We start from the raw sequence: 22,123 nt of genomic DNA, 5'->3' as shown, positions 1-22,123 counted from the left end.
TTTTTTCCTCTCACGTGCGGCGCTGTCATGGTGAAGGGAAAAATGATAATTACTTACGGGTAATTTGATTTTCCGGAACCATGACAGCGCCGCATTAATTCCCGCCCTATCTTGGTGATGGTTGTGTGATTCACAAAAAAAAAAAAAAAAAAAAAACTTATTGTATATGGATAAATGTATATGTACAAAGCATGTGTGTACACAAGAGCTAACGAAATGGCTATACAAATGTAAATATGATACATAACTGTGTACTAACAAAGCGGTCATCTTCCATACTCTGCAAACAAACTGAGGAGAGAGGGGCCGCCCCATTCTTATATCTCTGCTACAGGTTTCCTGTTCCTGGGGGCGGATGCCATCTCTCACGTGCGGCGCTGTCATGGTTCCGGAAAATCAAATTACCCGTAAGTAATTATCATTTTCCCGTTTTCTAGTACACGACATGCTAAAACCAATGATGTTGTTCAAAAGTACAACTCGTCCCGCAAAAAATAAGCCCTCACATGGCCAAATTGACGGAAAAATTAAAAAGTTATGGCTCTGGGAACGAGGGGAGTGAAAAACGAACACGGAAAAATGAAAAATCCCATGGTCATGAAGGGGTTAAAGCAAACCCGGCAGCAGGATTTTGCTCAGTAAGCTACAGACACTGTCATGTTGGCGCTGTTATACTGATTAAAATGATACCTGGGCCGAAGAAATACGTCTTGTGGGTGTTTAACCCCTTTACTTCCGAGGGTGGTTTGCACGTTAATGACCGGGCAATTTTTACAATTCTGACCACTGTCCCTTTGAGGTAATAACTCTGGAACACTTCAGTGGATCCCGGTGATTGAGATTGTTTTCTCATGACATATTGTACTTCATGATAGTGGTAAAATTTCTTTGATATGACTTGCGTTTATTTGTGAAAATCCAACTTTGAATTTTCATGCCATTAAATCATAGAGATATGTCACACAAAATACTTATATAGTTACGCAGGTTGAATAAAAACCTAGGTCCATCAAAGTTCAAACTTTCTCCACCAACTGTACACTTCGTCACTAATCTAGCTATAACCCGCAATGCTATGTGTATCAAGGATATCATCCAGCCTTTTTTTAAAAGCGGTTATAGTGTCTGCCATTACAACCTCCTGTGGTAGGGCATTCCACAGTCTGACTGCTCTAACTGTAAAGAACCCTCTCTTGTTTAGCGGTCGCAATCGCCTTTCTTCCACCCGTAATGAGTGCGCCCTAGTCCTCAGTATGGTCGTTGGAAGGAACAAGTAATGTGTCAGTGCTTTTTTCCTTTTTAAAATGTCGAGCCCAAAACTGGATCCCATATTCTAGATGTGGCCTCACCAGTGATTTATAAAGGGTTAATAATACTTTGAGATCGCGTGATTTTATCTCTGTTTTTATGCATTCTAAAATCTTGTTTGCTTTTGCAGTTGCTGCTTGACATCGAGTACTGCTGCTGAGCTTACTTGTAACGAGAATACCCAAGTCCTTCTCCTGTTCTGTAGTCTCGAGTATACTCCCATTTAATGTAGCATTTCCCGCATGTCTACTTTACATCAGCACAATTTTGGAACCAAAATTTTTTTTTGTTAGGAAGTTATAAGGGTTAAAAAGTTGGACAGCGATTTGTAAATTTCTCATTTTTACACCCATTTTTTTTGGGGGGGGCGGGGGGGACCACATCACATTGGCAGTCACTTTGAGGGGTCTATATAATAGAAGATACCCAAAAGTGACACTAAAACTGCACCACTCATGGTGCTCAAAACCACATTCAAGAAATTTATTAACCCTTCAGGTGCATTACAGGAATTTTTGCAATATTTAACAAAAAATGAACATTTAACTCTTTTTCACAAAAAATTAAATTCAGATCCAAATTTTTTTTTATTTTCTCAAGAATAACAGGAGAAATTGGACCCCAAAAGTTGTTGTGCAATTTGTCCGGAGTAAGCGCATACCCCATATGTGGGGGGTAAACCACTGTTTGGGTGCATGGCAAAGCTCAGAAGGGAGGAGCATCGTTTGATTTTTTTTTTTTTTAAACGCACAATTTGCTGGAATTGAGATCGGATGCCATGTCGCGTTTGGAGAGCCCCTGATGTGCCTACACAGTGGAAATCCCCATAAGTTACCCCATTTTGAAAACTAGACCCCCCCAAGGAACTTATGTAGATGTGTGGTGAGTAGTGATGAGCGAATATACTCGTTACTCGAGATTTTCCGAGATTTACATCTGTTAGTCAGCATAAGTACATATGGGGGTTGCCTGGTTGCTAGGGTATCCCCACATGTACTTATGCTGGCTAACAGATGAAAATCATTCAGCTGCGGCAATAAAAACTAAATTTCCGAGCACTAAAAAATACTCGGAGGACACCCGAGCATGCTCGGGAAATCTCGAGTAACGAGTCTATTCGATCCTCACTAGTGGTGAGCACTTACAACCCTCAAGTGCTTCACAAAAGTTTATAGTGTAGAGCCGTGAAAATAAAAAAAACAAAACATTTTTTTCCACAAAAATAATTTTTTCGCCCCCAATTTTTTTATTTTCCCAAGGGTAACAGGAGAAATTGTACTCCAAAAGTTGTGCAATTTCTCTTGAGTACGCCGATACCTCATATGTAGGGAATACTACTTTTGGGGCACAGTGCAAAGCTCAGAAGGCACCATATTAGAGTTCAGATTTTGCTGTAATGGTTTGAGGGTGCCATGTCACATTGGCAGAGCCCCTGAGGTGCTAGAACAACAGAAACACCCTATATGTGAACTCATTTTACAAACTACATTCCTCATTGAATTCATCTAGGGGTGCAGTGATCATATTGACACCACATGCGCCTCACAGAATTTTATACCACAAAAATGTTTTTTCGCCTCGAGTTTTTATTTTTCTAATGGCTAATAGGATTTTTTTTTTAACAACAATCTGATGTCAATACCCTACATGTAATTGGGAAATATTTTTCAAGCACTGTGCAAAGCTCAGAAGGCGAGGAGTGCCATATTTTGCCGTTATAATTTGTAGGTGCAATGACCCACTGGGAGAGACCATGAGGTGCCAGAACAGCAGAGCCCCCCCCCCATAAGTGACCCCGTTTTACACTACACATCTCAATGAATTCATCTAGGGGTGCAGTGATCATATTGACACCATTGGGCAGTGAAGACAAAATATACTGCTAAAAAAAATAAAGGGAACACTAAAATACCACATCCTATATATCTCTGAATGAAATATTCCAGTTGCACATTTGTATTCATTGCATAGTGGAATGTGTACAGAACAATAAAACATAACAATTATCAATATAAATTAAAATGAATATCCCAAGGAGGTCTGGATTTGGAATGATACTCAAAGTGGCAAATCAAATTACAGGCTGATCCAACTTCAGTGGAAATGCCTCATGACAAGGAAAAGATGCTCAGTATTGTGTGTGGCCTCCACGTGCCTGTATGACTCTCCCTACTGTACAACGCCTGGGCATGCTCCTGATGAGGCGGCGGATGGTCTCCTGAGCGATCTCCCCGACCTGGACTGAAGCATCCGCCAACTCCTGGACAGTCTGTGGTGCAACGTGATGTTGGTGGATGGAGCGAGACATGATATCCCAGATGTGCTCAATCGGATTCAGGTCTGGGGAATGGGCGGGTCAGTCCATAGCTTCAATGCCTTCATCTTGCAGGAACTGCTGACACACTCCAGCCACATGAGGTCTGGCATTGTCCTACATTAGGAGAAACTCAGGGCCAACCGCACCAGCATATGGTCTCACAAGGGGTCTGAGGATCTCAACTTGGTACCTAATGGCAGTCAGGCTACCACTGGCGAGCACATGGAGGGCTGTGCGGCCCTCCAAAGAAATGCCACCCCACACCATTACTGACCCACTGCCAAACTGGTCATGCTGAAGGATGCAGCAGATCACTCTCCACGGCGTCTCCAGACTCTGTCACGTCTATTGCATGTGCTCAGTGTGAACATGCTCTCATCTGTGAAGAGGCTGTGATCACAACCCCCATCTGTGGATGTCGGGCACTCAGACCATCCTCATGGAGTCTGTTTCTAACCGTTTGTTTAGACACATGCACATTTGTGGCCTTCTGGAGGTCATTTTGCAGGGCTCTGGCAGTGCTCCTCCTGTTCCTCCTCGCACAAAGGCGGAAGTAGCGGTCCTGCTGCTGGGTTGTTGCCCTCCTACGGCCCCCTCCACATTTCCTGGTGTACTGGCCTGTCTCCTGGTAGCGTTTCCAGCCTCTGGACGCTACACTGAAAACACAGCAAAGCTTCTTGCCACAGCTTGCATTGATGTGCAGCTCATCCAGGATTGCACTACCTGTGCCACTTGTGTGGGTTGTAGAGTCCGTCTCATGCTACCACGAGTGTGAAAGCACAACCAACATTCAAAACTGACCAAAACATCAGCCAGAAAGCATTGGTACTGAGATGTGGTCTCTGGTCCCCACCTGGAGAACCACTCCTTTATTGAGTGTGTCTTGATAATTGCCAATAATTTCCATCTGTTGTATATTCCATTTGTATAACAGCATGTGAAATTGATTTTTAAACAGTGTTGCTTCCTAAGTGGACAGTTTGATTTCACAGAAGTTTGATTTACTTGGAGTTATATTCTGTTGTTTAAGTGTTCCCTTTATTTTTTTGAGCAGTGTAACTACATTTTTACCACCAAAATTTAGATTTAGCCAAAGATTACATTTTCACACAAGAAGTGGGTAAAACTGGGACCAAAATGTGTCCCACTATTTCTATTGAACATGGCAATACCCCATATGTGGATGTACAGTACTACTTAGCCATACAGAGAGACTCGGGAGGAACGTAGTGCTATTTGCCTTCCCGAGCACCGATTTTCCTAGAACAGTTTGCAGACTCCATATACAGAGCCCCTAATTGCTAGAAGTGCAGAATCTCCCCTCAAGTGACCCTATTTGGGAAATTATACTCCTTGGGGAATTTATCTACAGGTGTAGTGACGATTTTGACTCCATGGGTATTTTCCAGGAACATACCGAGTGAAAATTGCAAACTGCCGTTGTAGTGACCAGTATGCTCTAGTACAGGGGTGTCAAACTGCATTCCTCGAGGGCTGCAAACAGGTCATGTTTTCAGGATTTCCTTGTACTGCACAGGTGATAATTTAATCACCAACTCATTAGTGTAGGTGATTAAATTATCACCTGTGCAGTACAAGGAAATCCTGAAAACATGACCTGTTTGCAGCCCTCGAGGAATGCAGTTTGACACCCCTGCTCTAGTGACCAGTACATTGCAGTCACCAGTATGTTATGCTGAACCCGTTCTAGATACATGCACCTGTAAGTTAAGTGGGCTCTCATCACTTTAGAAATGCCAAATGTGGATGCAGTATGTGCTTTAGGTACCCTGTGGGGCTCAGAAAGGAGGGGGACATTTGTATTTGCGAGTGGAGAATTTGCTGAATTTCTTTTGGCGGGTCAGGAGCCATTTCACTTTTCCAGAGCCTTTGTGCTACCAGTAACGTTGAAGCCCCCTATATTTCTGTTAACAGATGACAAACTTGAGTGAGGGTTTGCTTTTTGTGGGTTGAGTTGAATCTTTTATTGGGAATATTTAACAAAATGTTTGGAATCACATTTATCCGACGCTCTACGCTGAGCACTTACGCCGGATCACAAGTCAGTTGGCGTGCACAGTGCCTCAATCTGCCTCACTATAGGGAATCTTCTGCCGGGGGTTCTGTGTAAATAACTTATTTCAGAGATTTACACTGAAATCCCAGTGCAAGCGTTCAGCGTAGGCTAAATGTGCACTGAGCCTTACTGCGATCTTTTGGAGGCAGAATGAAAAATTCAACAGCATGTGAAGAATTGTTTTTATTTATTTTTTTTGCCATTCCTCGTTTGGTATAAGTGATTAGGTGACTTTATTCCTCGGGTTGATGCGAATACAGCAGTGCCAGATTTAGGCCTCTTTCACGCGTTTGCGTCTTCAGTACTTTTGGTGACAGTTTTCACACGTACCAGAGACACGTGCACACATAGGCCCAATCAAGTCAATGGTTCTGTGCATGTCAGTGTGTTTCCACGGACAGCGAGTCCCTGGGCAAAACATGCTGACATGTCCATTTTTTAATGTCAGCTCGGTCCGCAAAACGTCCCGCATACGAATACTGTTGATTTTTTTTTTTTCATTCTATCTTACAAACATCGCAGTAAGGCTTGGCTGACATTTATCCTGTGCTCTGCTCTGATCGCTTACACCAGGGTTTTTGTGTAAATCTTTGAAATACGTGATTCTGACGGAACCCCCAGCGGGAGATTCCCTATAATGAGGCAAATGGAGGCACTGTGTACGCCGTCTGACCTAAGATCTAGTGGTGTCCTGCTTTAGACGTGCATAAAAGCACAGTCGTCCACAGTTTTGTGCACTTGTGAAAAGGACACCGCTGAACAGAGGCCAGACGGAGTCCAGAGTAACTCTGCTGCCCCATTATAGTTAACCCTGCTGTTCTGTTCGGTCTGGGGAGACCTATTTTGAACTTTGGTATTTTTTGGGGTGTTCAAGATGCGGTTCTGAAACTTGTGGTTGATTGACTTAAATGAGGATGGGTCGGTCGGCCACGGGTTTCAGAGCCGCATCTTGAATATTTTAAAGAATATTGAAGTTCAAAGTCGGTCATTTTTGACCAACAGAACAGCAGGGTTAATAATAATAATCTTTATTTTTATATAGCGCTAACATATTCCGCAGCGCTTTACAGTTAGCACACATTATCATCACTGTGCTCACAATCTAGATTCCCTATCAGTATGTCTTTGGAATGTGGGAGGAAACAAGAGTACCCGGAGGAAACCCACACAAACAGTGAGAGAACATACAAACTCTTTGCAGATGTTGTCCTGGGTGGGATTAGAACCCAGGACTCCAGCGCTGCAAGGCTGCAGTGCTAACCACTGCGCCACCGTTCTGCCCGATAGTTAATGAATCCCTCAGGGGTTTCATCTTAATCCCATCACTCAGGGATTTAAATGCAAACCCTGATGTAAGTGTTCAGCCAGAGTGCATGATAAATGTTATTCAAAATGTTATCAACAAAAGCTTCATCTCAATCCACAAAAAATGCAAGTCTCCGCTCAGGTCCATCATATGTTAAAGGAAATATAGAGGGTAAGAGTAGTACAAAGGCTCTGAAAAGCTCTATAATTTCCCCTCCCCCCCAAAAAAAAAAAAAAAAAGAAATTCGTTGAAGTATGTGATCCACAGTCCAAATCCCCCCCTCCCTTCTGAGCCCCAAAGTTTGCCCAAGCCATATTTGGCATCCACATGTATGGCAGGGGTATAATCTCCAAAATGGGGTCACTTGAGGGGGGGTTCAGCTCTCCTAGCACTTAGGGGCTCTGTATATGGAGTCTGCAAGCGATTCTAGGAAAATCTGTGCTCCAGGAGACAAATAGTGCTCCGTCCCTTCCGAGTTTCGCTATTTGCACTGTGCCTCAAAAGTATTTCTCAATTACATGTAGGGTATTGGCGTACTCAGGAAAAATTGCACAACAAACAGTGAGGTCCATTTTATCCTATTAGCGCTTATAAAAATTTAAAATTTGGGGCTAAAACATTTTAGCTGTAAAAATGTTGTTTTTTCTTAACTGCCCAATGGTATAAATTTCTGTGAGGCACATGTGGTGTCCTCACGCTCACTGCAGCCCTAGATGAATTCATTGGGGGGTATAGTTTGTAAAATTATGGTGGTTTTGGCTATTCTGGCACCTTGGGCTCTGTCAATGTGACATGACACCCTCAAACCATTACAGCAAAATCTGAACTGCAATATGGTGTTTCTTCCCTTCTGAGCTTTGCACTGTGCCCCAAAAGTAGTTTTCGACCCCAAAAGTAGTAATCTGTGTTCAGGAGAAATTGCACAACAAACATTGAGGTTACTTTTCTCCTGCTATCCTAGTGAAAAAAAAATCTTTGTGTTAAATTACATTTTTTGAGGGAAAAAGAAAACCAAAAATAAGGTTGTGAAGTCGGTAAGTCAAACCTCCGACTCCAATGCCTCAATTTCGCTGACTCCCGACTCAGAATCCACGACTCCACAGCACTGCCTCACTACTGAGCATGTACTGTACATAAAGTGCTGCACAGATTCATCTCAGCTATGATCTCACAGCACGGCCTCACTACTGAGCATGTACATTCAGTGCTGCACAGATTCATCTCCGCTACGATCTCACAGCACTGCCTCACTACTGAGCATGTACATTAAGTGCTGCACAGATTCATCTCAGCTATGATCTCACAGCACGGCCACACTACTGAGCATGTACATTCAGTGCTGCACAGATTCATCTCCGCTATGATCTCACAGCACTGCCTCACTACTGAGCATGTACATTCAGTGCTACACAGATTCATCTCAGCTATGATCTCACAGCACTGCCTCACTACTGAGCATGTACATTCAGTGCTGCACAGATTCATCTCCGCTATGATCTCACAGCACGGCCTCACTACTGAGCATGTACATTCAGTGCTGCACAGATTCATCTTAGCTACGATCTCACAGCACTGCCTCACTACTGAGCATGTACATTCAGTGCTGCACAGATTCATCTCAGCTACGATCTCACAGCACTGCCTCACTACTGAGCATGTACATTCAGTGCTGCACAGATTCATCTCCGCTACGATCTCACAGCACTGCCTCACTACTGAGCATGTACATAAAGTGCTGCACAGATTCATCTCCGCTACGATCTCACAGCACTGCCTCACTACTGAGCATGTACATTCAGTGCTGCACAGATTCATCTCCGCTATGATCTCACAGCACGGCCTCACTACTGAGCATGTACATTCAGTGCTGCACAGATTCATCTCCACTATGATCTCATAGCACTGCCTCACTACTGAGCATGTACATTCAGTGCTCCACAGATTCATCTCAGCTACGATCTCACAGCACTGCCTCACTACTGAGCATGTACATTAAGTGCTGCACAGATTCATCTCCGCTACGATCTCACAGCACTGCCTCACTACTGAGCATGTGCATTCAATGCTGCACAGATTTATCTCCGCTACGATCTCACAGCACGGCCTCACTACTGAGCATGTGCATTCAGTGCTGCACAGATTCATCTCCGCTACGATCCCACAGCACTGCCTCACTACTGAGCATGTACATTCAGTGCCGCACAGATTCATCTCAGCTACGATCTCACAGCACTGCCTCACTACTGAGCATGTACATAAAGTGCTGCACAGATTCATCTCAGCTACGATCTCACAGCACTGCCTCACTACTGAGCATGTACATTCAGTGCTGCACAGATTCATCTCAGCTACGATCTCACAGCACTGCCTCACTACTGAGCATGTACATTCAGTGCTGCACAGATTCATCTCCGCTACGATCTCACAGCACTGCCTCACTACTGAGCATGTGCATTCAGTGCTGCACAGATTCATCTCCGCTACGATCCCACAGCACTGCCTCACTACTGAGCATGTACATTCAGTGCCGCACAGATTCATCTCAGCTATGATCTCACAGCACGGCCTCACTACTGAGCATGTACATTCAGTGCTGCACAGATTCATCTCATCTACAACTCCACAGCACTGCCTCACTACTGAGCATGTGCATTCAGTGCTGCACAGATTCATCTCCGCTACGATCTCACAGCACTGCCTCACTACTGAGCATGTACATTCAGTGCTGCACAGATTCATCTCATCTACGATCTCACAGCACTGCCTCACTACTGAGCATATACATTCAGTGCTGCACAGATTCATCTCCGCTACGATCTCACAGCACTGCCTCACTACTGAGCATGTACATTAAGTGCTGCACAGATTCATCTCAGCTACGATCTCACAGCACTGCCTCACTACTGAGCATGAACATAAAGTGCTGCACAGATTCATCTCCGCTACGATCCCACAGCACTGCCTCACTACTGAGCATGTACATTCAGTGCCGCACAGATTCATCTCAGCTATGATCTCACAGCACAGCCTCACTAGTGAGCATGTACATTCAGTGCTGCACAGATTCATCTCGGCTACGACCCCACAGCACAGCCTCACTACTGAGCATGTACATTCAGTGCTGCACAGATTCATCTCGGCTACGACCCCACAGCACTGCCTCACTACTGAGCATGTACATTCATTGCTGCAGATTCTCAAATAACAGCCTAGATCCTTAGATCAGGAACAGAACAGACATTTATAGGACCGTTCATATCTTTCCCAAATTCTTATGAAACAAGTTACAGCACATCCTCCATTGAACTACTGTACCAAATTATATATTTTAGGAGTTGGTCCATTTTATACTGACACTGACTCTCTAACTCCACAGCTCTAAGAAGACTCCCTTACCACCTTCAACTGTCTGAGCTTTGATTCTTTCCTATTCCAATCCTTTTCTACATCAGAATTTTTTCTTGTTGCTAGGAGCAGTGTCTTGAAGTATGGATGCTAGTCTAGGGCTTCTTCCTTAGTGTTTTCCCCCTACCCATTCTTCTAGTTCTTACCAAGGTACTGACCTCTGACTCCTGAACATGCCGTTTTCCTCCTACAATTTCTGAATACACGCATACTTTGTACCATTGTCTGTCGTGATATACCGGTAATTTAATATGGAGAAGTAGTAAAAACGTTAAATAAAAAAGCTTATTTTTCTTTCTCAGTTATAAACTTTTCTTATCCCACAATACAAACCATGCATAAAATTACAAAACCTTAATTTCCAGGATGTCCCTCATGACAACACTCTAGGAGGTAGTCCTTCTCATCCTCCAGGAACTGGAAACACTGCAGAGGTTAAAAGCCACCCCCCTTCCACTTCAACCTCAGTATTTTTCCTGTCCCTGGCAGGACAGATGCAGGAGAGCGAGCACATCAGTGGAAAGATTAGCCTGTTGCGCATTGGAGGAAATCCATCTCTTCCCTTCCCTCTGTGAACAGGCTCTGGGCTGGTTCCTCGCTGGGTAGGGGTCCCTCAGCCAGGTCAGTAGAGCGGCAAGTGGCTCCTGGCTTTCTCCACTTCCTTCTGTGGTGAGCTCTCAGCATCATGCTGAATCCAGATTATATACAAACGAAGTTGCACTCTATCGTGCTAGACATGTAGACCTGGAATATATGAAATATGAATAGCAATACTGCTCTGGATAATAAGAAAAAATTGAGAAGCTTGGCACATAATTTGGCCAATTCATGCATGCCCAGCAACCAACGACAAGGTGGTCTCACAATGCTGGGACTCTACGTGTCTAGTGTGAATACCTCTCTTAGGCTGAAGTCTGAACTCCTGGGTGAATGTGGACACCTCTCTCAGAAGCCTGTATTTATGGGTAGGTAGGATCCTGCTGTAATTAAAACCACCACATAGTGAACGGCAGAGTGCTCAGTCAGAGAGCTAACATACTGATAACAAAAGACTGACTGGCACTTCCAAGCTAATGTGAACAGGTGCAAATTAGGAGCAGCCACCTCCATATACAAAATGCCAAAAAAGTTGCACCCTGTCGTGCTAATACGAGGAGGTGGCTGCTCCTATTATGCACCTATTCACATTAGCTTGGAAGTGCCAGTCAGTCTTTAATTAGCTGAATCCATATTACACTCACTTCAGTAGTATCTCATAGAACCATCATGTCCAAATTGTGGGGATCTACTTACATTTACTGCAATAATGTCTTGTAGAACAATAATGTCCAAATTGCAGGGATATATTCACACTAACTAGAATAATATCTGATAGAACAATCCTATTCAGGTTGCAGGAATCCATTCACTGCAATAGTATCATAGAGCAATGATGTCCTAGTTGCAGAGATCTATTCACAGTCTCTTCAATAGTATTTATTAGAACAAAAGGTGGCAGGATTTCATGGCTCTATTCACACTCACTGGAATGGTATGTGATACAACAATAATGTCCAAATTAACCCCTTCCCAACCTTAGATGTACGGAGTACGTCCCAGCAATTTTGCGAGAACAGAGACTGTGTGCATGTGATCGCTGATGGATGTCAGCTCATTCTGACAGCTGACGCCCGGTACACAGTGCAGGAGTGGTGCCCCCAACGCTCCTGTCACTTTAGCCCTCTAAATACGTCAACCGGTAGTGATCGCAGCATTTGGCAGACATCCAGAGGGAGGGAGTCCCCTCTGCACTCTGATCGTTTCCCCTGCAACGTCATTGTTGGGGCCCAATCGTTTCCATGGTGACCCCATGTTGTCATGACAACATCCGGGTCAACAGGCTACATCAAGTCCCTCAGATCATGTCCACACTGTCATGTGTTTATATTAAAGAGACAATGGCTTATACCATACATAGATTGACAAAAAAACATTCAATAGTCTTCTGAGATTATACTGAGAATCTTGGCAATTAATATGGCAGATTAAGCAAGCCGCTTACTTTATATATTAGATAAACTCTGAAACCTATTTTATTAATCTTATCAGGTAATTAATAAGTTATATTTCAATTCACATTTTCCCCATTTCCCTCATTGTATATAATTTGAACAAGTGGTGTCCGCTTATGTGAATTTATGATTCTTTGCCAAGTTTGTTAATATATTTGATTTTTATTTATGAAGAGAAGTGTTGTTACCAGGTGTGGGTTGACGTAGAGCACAGTGATGTATGGACTGGATTTGTGTCTGGATGCGCCTACAGCACATGTGCAGACAAAGACTAGAAATAGTTAATATAAAGCCATCATCGCGCAGGCACGTCATGCAGTAAGCACCCAATCAGTGTACAGATGCCAACACGTCACGTCAACATTTTTATTTAATGATGTTGTTAAAGTTATAATTACATTTCCAACATATATATATATATTTTTTTTTTTTTTTGAGGGAAGAAATTTGATTTAAAGAACCTCATAACCTGTCAGATGATTACAATTTTTTTTTAACTCTTCTACCCCCCTCACTTAAGGTTTCTGCTGGTAAGCTGGACGATCACTTTCCACTAGCTGTTTGGCAAACCGGCTCTGGAACACAGACCAACATGAATATAAATGAAGTAATAAGTAACCGAGCCATTGAGATGATGGGTGGAAAACTTGGAAGCAAAAATCCTGTACACCCTAATGACCATGTTAACAAAAGCCAGGTAGGTACTTAGTATTTTTTTTTGCTATTTTTATAATGTTTGTTTAAAAACAAGTTTTTAAACGGAATACATTTTTTAGTGACTTTTACAATAGAAGCCTATGGCTCCTTAGGCTTTTATTGTAAAAGAGAATTCTGGCTCCCGCATAGGACAATAGAAGCTGTAATGTGCAGTGTGTGCATAGACAGAATAAGAGCCGATACTGAGAATAATACATGTTCAGGACGGGAGATGCGGTACTGTGCAGTGTGTGCATAGACAGAATAAGAGCCGATACGGAGAATATTACATGTTCAGGACGGGAGACGCGGTACTGTGCAGTGTGTGCATAGACAGAATAAGAGCCGATACTGAGAATAATACATGTTCAGGACGGGAGATGCGGTACTGTGCAGTGTGTGCATAGACAGAATAAGAGCCGATACGGAGAATATTACATGTTCACGATGGGAGATGCGGTACTGTGCAGTGTGTGCATAGACAGAATAAGAGCCGATACTGAGAATAATACATGTTCAGGATGGGAGACGCGGTGCTGTGCAGCGTGTGCATAGACAGAATAAGAGCCGATACTGAGAATAATACATGTTCAGGACGGGAGACGCGGTACTGTGCAGTGTGTGCATAGACAAAATAAGAGCCAATACTGAGAATAATACATGTTCAGGACGGGAGACGCGGTACTGTGCAGTGTGTGCATAGACAGAATAAGAGCCGATACTGAGAATATTACATGTTCAGGATGGGAGACGCGGTACTGTGCAGTGTGTGCATAGACAGAATAAGAGCCGATACTGAGAATAATACATGTTCACGATGGGAGATGCGGTACTGTGCAGTGTGTGCATAGACAGAATAAGAGCCGATACTGAGAATAATACATGTTCAGGACGGGAGGCGCGGTGCTGTGCAGTGTGTGCATAGACAGAATAAGAGCCGATACTGAGAATAATACATGTTCACGATGGGAGATGCGGTACTGTGCAGTGTGTGCATAGACAGAATAAGAGCCGATACTGAGAATAATACATGTTCACGATGGGAGATGCGGTACTGTGCAGTGTGTGCATAGACAGAATAAGAGCCGATACTGAGAATAATACATGTTCAGGACGGGAGGCGCGGTGCTGTGCAGTGTGTGCATAGACAGAATAAGAGCCGATACTGAGAATAATACATGTTCACGATGGGAGATGCGGTACTGTGCAGTGTGTGCATAGACAGAATAAGAGCCGATACTGAGAATAATACATGTTCACGATGGGAGATGCGGTACTGTGCAGTGTGTGCATAGACAGAATAAGAGCCGATACTGAGAATAATACATGTTCAGGACGGGAGACGCGGTACTGTGCAGTGTGTGCATAGACAGAATAAGAGCCGATACTGAGAATATTACATCTTCAGGACGGGAGACGCGGTACTGTGCAGCGTGTGCATAGACAGAATAAGAGCCGATACTGAGAATATTACATGTTCAGGACGGGAGATGCGGTACTGTGCAGTGTGTGCATAGACAGAATAAGAGCCGATACTGAGAATATTACATCTTCAGGACGGGAGACGCGGTACTGTGCAGCGTGTGCATAGACAGAATAAGAGCCGATACTGAGAATATTACATGTTCAGGACGGGAGATGCGGTACTGTGCAGTGTGTGCATAGACAGAATAAGAGCCGATACTGAGAATATTACATGTTCAGGACGGGAGACGCGGTACTGTGCAGTGTGTGCATAGACAGAATAAGAGCCGATACTGAGAATATTACATGTTCAGGATGGGAGACGCGGTGCTGTGCAGTGTGTGCATAGACAGAATAAGAGCCGATACTGAGAATATTACATGTTCAGGACGGGAGACGTGGTACTGTGCAGTGTGTGCATAGACAGAATAAGAGCCGATACTGAGAATATTACATGTTCAGGACTGGAGACGCGGTACTGTGCAGTGTGTGCATAGACAGAATAAGAGCCGATACTGAGAATATTACATGTTCAGGACAGGAGACGCGGTACTGTGCAGTGTGTGCATAGACAGAATAAGAGCCGATACTGAGAATATTACATGTTCAGGACGGGAGACGCGGTACTGTGCAGTGTGTGCATAGACAGAATAAGAGCCGATACTGAGAATATTACATGTTCAGGACTGGAGACGCGGTACTGTGCAGTGTGTGCATAGACAGAATAAGAGCCGATACTGAGAATATTACATGTTCAGGACAGGAGACGCGGTACAGTGCAGTGTGTGCATAGACAGAATAAGAGCCGATACTGAGAATATTACATGTTCAGGATGGGAGACGCGGTACTGTGCAGTGTGTGCATAGACAGAATAAGAGCCGATACTGAGAATAATACATGTTCACGATGGGAGATGCGGTACTGTGCAGTGTGTGCATAGACAGAATAAGAGCCGATACTGAGAAAAATACATGTTCAGGACGGGAGGCGCGGTGCTGTGCAGTGTGTGCATAGACAGAATAAGAGCCGATACGGAGAATATTACATGTTCAGGACGGGAGACGCGGTACTGTGCAGTGTGTGCATAGACAGAATAAGAGCCGATACTGAGAATATTACATGTTCAGGATGGGAGACGCGGTACTGTGCAGTGTGTGCATAGACAGAATAAGAGCCGATACTGAGAATATTACATGTTCAGGACTGGAGACGCGGTACTGTGCAGTGTGTGCATAGACAGAATAAGAGCCGATACTGAGAATATTACATGTTCAGGACGGGAGACGCGGTACAGTGCAGTGTGTGCATAGACAGAATAAGAGCCGATACTGAGAATATTACATGTTCAGGATGGGAGACGCGGTACTGTGCAGTGTGTGCATAGACAGAATAAGAGCCGATACTGAGAATAATACATGTTCACGATGGGAGATGCGGTACTGTGCAGTGTGTGCATAGACAGAATAAGAGCCGATACTGAGAATATTACATGTTCAGGACAGGAGACGCGGTACTGTGCAGTGTGTGCATAGACAGAATAAGAGCCGATACTGAGAATATTACATGTTCAGGACAGGAGACGCGGTACTGTGCAGTGTGTGCATAGACAGAATAAGAGCCGATACTGAGAATATTACATGTTCAGGATGGGAGATGCGGTACTGTGCAGTGTGTGCATAGACAGAATAAGAGCCGATACTGAGAATATTACATGTTCAGGACGGGAGACGCGGTACTGTGCAGCGTGTGCATAGACAGAATACGAGCCGATACTGAGAATATTACATGTTCAGGATGGGAGATGCGGTACTGTGCAGCGTGTGCATAGACAGAATAAGAGCCGATACTGAGAATATTACATGTTCAGGATGGGAGACGCGGTACTGTGCAGTGTGTGCATAGACAGAATAAGAGCCGATACTGAGAATATTACATGTTCAGGATGGGAGACGCGGTACTGTGCAGTGTGTGCATAGACAGAATAAGAGTCGATACTGAGAATAATACATGTTCAGGATGGGAGACGCGGTGCTGTGCAGCGTGTGCATAGACAGAATAAGAGCCGATACTGAGAATATTACATGTTCAGGACGGGAGACGCGGTACTGTGCAGCGTGTGCATAGACAGAATAAGAGCCGATACTGAGAATATTACATGTTCAGGACGGGAGATGCGGTACTGTGCAGTGTGTGCATAGACAGAATAAGAGCCGATACTGAGAATATTACATGTTCAGGACGGGAGACGCGGTACTGTGTAGTGTGTGCATAGACAGAATAAGAGCCGATACTGAGAATATTACATGTTCAGGATGGGAGACGTGGTACTGTGCAGTGTGTGCATAGACAGAATAAGAGCCGATACTGAGAATATTACATGTTCAGGACTGGAGACGCGGTACTGTGCAGTGTGTGCATAGACAGAATAAGAGCCGATACTGAGAATATTACATGTTCAGGACAGGAGACGCGGTACAGTGCAGTGTGTGCATAGACAGAATAAGAGCCGATACTGAGAATATTACATGTTCAGGATGGGAGACGCGGTACTGTGCAGTGTGTGCATAGACAGAATAAGAGCCGATACTGAGAATATTACATGTTCAGGATGGGAGATGCGGTACTGTGCAGTGTGTGCATAGACAGAATAAGAGCCGATACTGAGAATATTACATGTTCAGGATGGGAGATGCGGTACTGTGCAGTGTGTGCATAGACAGAATAAGAGCCGATACTGAGAATATTACATGTTCAGGACGGGAGACGCGGTACTGTGCAGTGTGTGCATAGACAGAATACGAGCCGATACTGAGAATATTACATGTTCAGGATGGGAGATGCGGTACTGTGCAGCGTGTGCATAGACAGAATAAGAGCCGATACTGAGAATAATACATGTTCAGGATGGGAGACGCGGTACTGTGCAGTGTGTGCATAGACAGAATAAGAGTCGATACTGAGAATAATACATGTTCAGGATGGGAGACGCGGTGCTGTGCAGCGTGTGCATAGACAGAATAAGAGCCGATACTGAGAATATTACATGTTCAGGACGGGAGACGCGGTACTTTGCAGCGTGTGCATAGACAGAATAAGAGCCGATACTGAGAATATTACATGTTCAGGACGGGAGATGCGGTACTGTGCAGTGTGTGCATAGACAGAATAAGAGCCGATACTGAGAATATTACATGTTCAGGACGGGAGACGCGGTACTGTGTAGTGTGTGCATAGACAGAATAAGAGCCGATACTGAGAATATTACATGTTCAGGATGGGAGACGTGGTACTGTGCAGTGTGTGCATAGACAGAATAAGAGCCGATACTGAGAATATTACATGTTCAGGACTGGAGACGCGGTACTGTGCAGTGTGTGCATAGACAGAATAAGAGCCGATACTGAGAATATTACATGTTCAGGACAGGAGACGCGGTACAGTGCAGTGTGTGCATAGACAGAATAAGAGCCGATACTGAGAATATTACATGTTCAGGACGGGAGACGCGGTACTGTGCAGTGTGTGCATAGACAGAATAAGAGCCGATACTGAGAATATTACATGTTCAGGACGGGAGGCGCGGTGCTGTGCAGTGTGTGCATAGACAGAATAAGAGCCGATACTGAGAATAATACATGTTCAGGATGGGAGATGCGGTACTGTGCAGTGTGTGCATAGACAGAATAAGAGCCGATACTGAGAATATTACATGTTCAGGACGGGAGACGCGGTACTGTGCAGTGTGTGCATAGACAGAATAAGAGCCGATACTGAGAATATTACATGTTCAGGATGGGAGACGCGGTACTGTGCAGTGTGTGCATAGACAGAATAAGAGCCAATACTGAGAATATTACATGTTCAGGACTGGAGACGTGGTACTGTGCAGTGTGTGCATAGACAGAATAAGAGCCGATACTGAGAATATTACATTTTCAGGACAGGAGACGCGGTACTGTGCAGTGTGTGCATAGACAGAATAAGAGCCGATACTGAGAATATTACATGTTCAGGATGGGAGACGCGGTACTGTGCAGTGTGTGCATAGACAGAATAAGAGCCGATACTGAGAATAATACATGTTCACGATGGGAGATGCGGTACTGTGCAGTGTGTGCATAGACAGAATAAGAGCCGATACTGAGAATATTACATGTTCAGGATGGGAGACGCGGTACTGTGCAGTGTGTGCATAGACAGAATAAGAGCCGATACTGAGAATATTACATGTTCAGGACTGGAGACGCGGTACTGTGCAGTGTGTGCATAGACAGAATAAGAGCCGATACTGAGAATATTACATGTTCAGGACAGGAGACGCGGTACTGTGCAGTGTGTGCATAGACAGAATAAGAGCCGATACTGAGAATATTACATGTTCAGGACAGGAGACGCGGTACTGTGCAGTGTGTGCATAGACAGAATAAGAGCCGATACTGAGAATATTACATGTTCAGGATGGGAGATGCGGTACTGTGCAGTGTGTGCATAGACAGAATAAGAGCCGATACTGAGAATATTACATGTTCAGGATGGGAGACGTGGTACTGTGCAGTGTGTGCATAGACAGAATAAGAGCCGATACTGAGAATATTACATGTTCAGGACTGGAGACGCGGTACTGTGCAGTGTGTGCATAGACAGAATAAGAGCCGATACTGAGAATATTACATGTTCAGGACAGGAGACGCGGTACAGTGCAGTGTGTGCATAGACAGAATAAGAGCCGATACTGAGAATATTACATGTTCAGGATGGGAGACGCGGTACTGTGCAGTGTGTGCATAGACAGAATAAGAGCCGATACTGAGAATATTACATGTTCAGGATGGGAGATGCGGTACTGTGCAGTGTGTGCATAGACAGAATAAGAGCCGATACTGAGAATATTACATGTTCAGGATGGGAGATGCGGTACTGTGCAGTGTGTGCATAGACAGAATAAGAGCCGATACTGAGAATATTACATGTTCAGGACGGGAGACGCGGTACTGTGCAGTGTGTGCATAGACAGAATACGAGCCGATACTGAGAATATTACATGTTCAGGATGGGAGATGCGGTACTGTGCAGCGTGTGCATAGACAGAATAAGAGCCGATACTGAGAATAATACATGTTCAGGATGGGAGACGCGGTACTGTGCAGTGTGTGCATAGACAGAATAAGAGTCGATACTGAGAATAATACATGTTCAGGATGGGAGACGCGGTGCTGTGCAGCGTGTGCATAGACAGAATAAGAGCCGATACTGAGAATATTACATGTTCAGGACGGGAGACGCGGTACTTTGCAGCGTGTGCATAGACAGAATAAGAGCCGATACTGAGAATATTACATGTTCAGGACGGGAGATGCGGTACTGTGCAGTGTGTGCATAGACAGAATAAGAGCCGATACTGAGAATATTACATGTTCAGGACGGGAGACGCGGTACTGTGTAGTGTGTGCATAGACAGAATAAGAGCCGATACTGAGAATATTACATGTTCAGGATGGGAGACGTGGTACTGTGCAGTGTGTGCATAGACAGAATAAGAGCCGATACTGAGAATATTACATGTTCAGGACTGGAGACGCGGTACTGTGCAGTGTGTGCATAGACAGAATAAGAGCCGATACTGAGAATATTACATGTTCAGGACAGGAGACGCGGTACAGTGCAGTGTGTGCATAGACAGAATAAGAGCCGATACTGAGAATATTACATGTTCAGGACGGGAGACGCGGTACTGTGCAGTGTGTGCATAGACAGAATAAGAGCCGATACTGAGAATATTACATGTTCAGGATGGGAGACGCGGTACTGTGCAGTGTGTGCATAGACAGAATAAGAGCCGATACTGAGAATATTACATGTTCAGGACTGGAGACGCGGTACTGTGCAGTGTGTGCATAGACAGAATAAGAGCCGATACTGAGAATATTACATGTTCAGGACAGGAGACGCGGTACTGTGCAGTGTGTGCATAGACAGAATAAGAGCCGATACTGAGAATATTACATGTTCAGGACAGGAGACGCGGTACTGTGCAGTGTGTGCATAGACAGAATAAGAGCCGATACTGAGAATATTACATGTTCAGGATGGGAGATGCGGTACTGTGCAGTGTGTGCATAGACAGAATAAGAGCCGATACTGAGAATATTACATGTTCAGGATGGGAGACGTGGTACTGTGCAGTGTGTGCATAGACAGAATAAGAGCCGATACTGAGAATATTACATGTTCAGGACTGGAGACGCGGTACTGTGCAGTGTGTGCATAGACAGAATAAGAGCCGATACTGAGAATATTACATGTTCAGGACAGGAGACGCGGTACAGTGCAGTGTGTGCATAGACAGAATAAGAGCCGATACTGAGAATATTACATGTTCAGGATGGGAGACGCGGTACTGTGCAGTGTGTGCATAGACAGAATAAGAGCCGATACTGAGAATATTACATGTTCAGGATGGGAGATGCGGTACTGTGCAGTGTGTGCATAGACAGAATAAGAGCCGATACTGAGAATATTACATGTTCAGGATGGGAGATGCGGTACTGTGCAGTGTGTGCATAGACAGAATAAGAGCCGATACTGAGAATATTACATGTTCAGGACGGGAGACGCGGTACTGTGCAGTGTGTGCATAGACTGAATACGAGCCGATACTGAGAATATTACATGTTCAGGATGGGAGATGCGGTACTGTGCAGCGTGTGCATAGACAGAATAAGAGCCGATACTGAGAATAATACATGTTCAGGATGGGAGACGCGGTACTGTGCAGTGTGTGCATAGACAGAATAAGAGTCGATACTGAGAATAATACATGTTCAGGATGGGAGACGCGGTGCTGTGCAGCGTGTGCATAGACAGAATAAGAGCCGATACTGAGAATATTACATGTTCAGGACGGGAGACGCGGTACTTTGCAGCGTGTGCATAGACAGAATAAGAGCCGATACTGAGAATATTACATGTTCAGGACGGGAGATGCGGTACTGTGCAGTGTGTGCATAGACAGAATAAGAGCCGATACTGAGAATATTACATGTTCAGGACGGGAGACGCGGTACTGTGTAGTGTGTGCATAGACAGAATAAGAGCCGATACTGAGAATATTACATGTTCAGGATGGGAGACGTGGTACTGTGCAGTGTGTGCATAGACAGAATAAGAGCCGATACTGAGAATATTACATGTTCAGGACTGGAGACGCGGTACTGTGCAGTGTGTGCATAGACAGAATAAGAGCCGATACTGAGAATATTACATGTTCAGGACAGGAGACGCGGTACAGTGCAGTGTGTGCATAGACAGAATAAGAGCCGATACTGAGAATATTACATGTTCAGGACGGGAGACGCGGTACTGTGCAGTGTGTGCATAGACAGAATAAGAGCCGATACTGAGAATATTACATGTTCAGGACGGGAGGCGCGGTGCTGTGCAGTGTGTGCATAGACAGAATAAGAGCCGATACTGAGAATAATACATGTTCAGGATGGGA

General features: G+C 44.4%; 1 protein-coding gene across 5 annotated transcripts in view; it reads left to right on the top strand.

The window, feature by feature from the left end:
* FH (fumarate hydratase) overlaps positions 1-22,123 on the top strand; it is a 162,986-nt gene that overhangs the window by 42,580 nt on the left and 98,283 nt on the right. For all 5 annotated transcript variants that reach the window (XM_069769437.1, XM_069769434.1, XM_069769435.1 and 2 more), the window contains one exon: positions 12,985-13,161. In XM_069769437.1, coding sequence (XP_069625538.1) covers positions 12,985-13,161 — 177 coding nt within the window. The remainder of the gene's footprint in view (positions 1-12,984; positions 13,162-22,123) is intronic.

The sequence above is a fragment of the Ranitomeya imitator genome, chromosome 5 (genome assembly GCF_032444005.1).
Source record: "Ranitomeya imitator isolate aRanImi1 chromosome 5, aRanImi1.pri, whole genome shotgun sequence".
Classification (NCBI taxonomy): domain Eukaryota; kingdom Metazoa; phylum Chordata; class Amphibia; order Anura; family Dendrobatidae; genus Ranitomeya; species Ranitomeya imitator.
The sequence above is the reverse complement of the archived record's forward strand: the minus strand, read 5'-3'. Positions and strand labels throughout refer to the sequence as shown.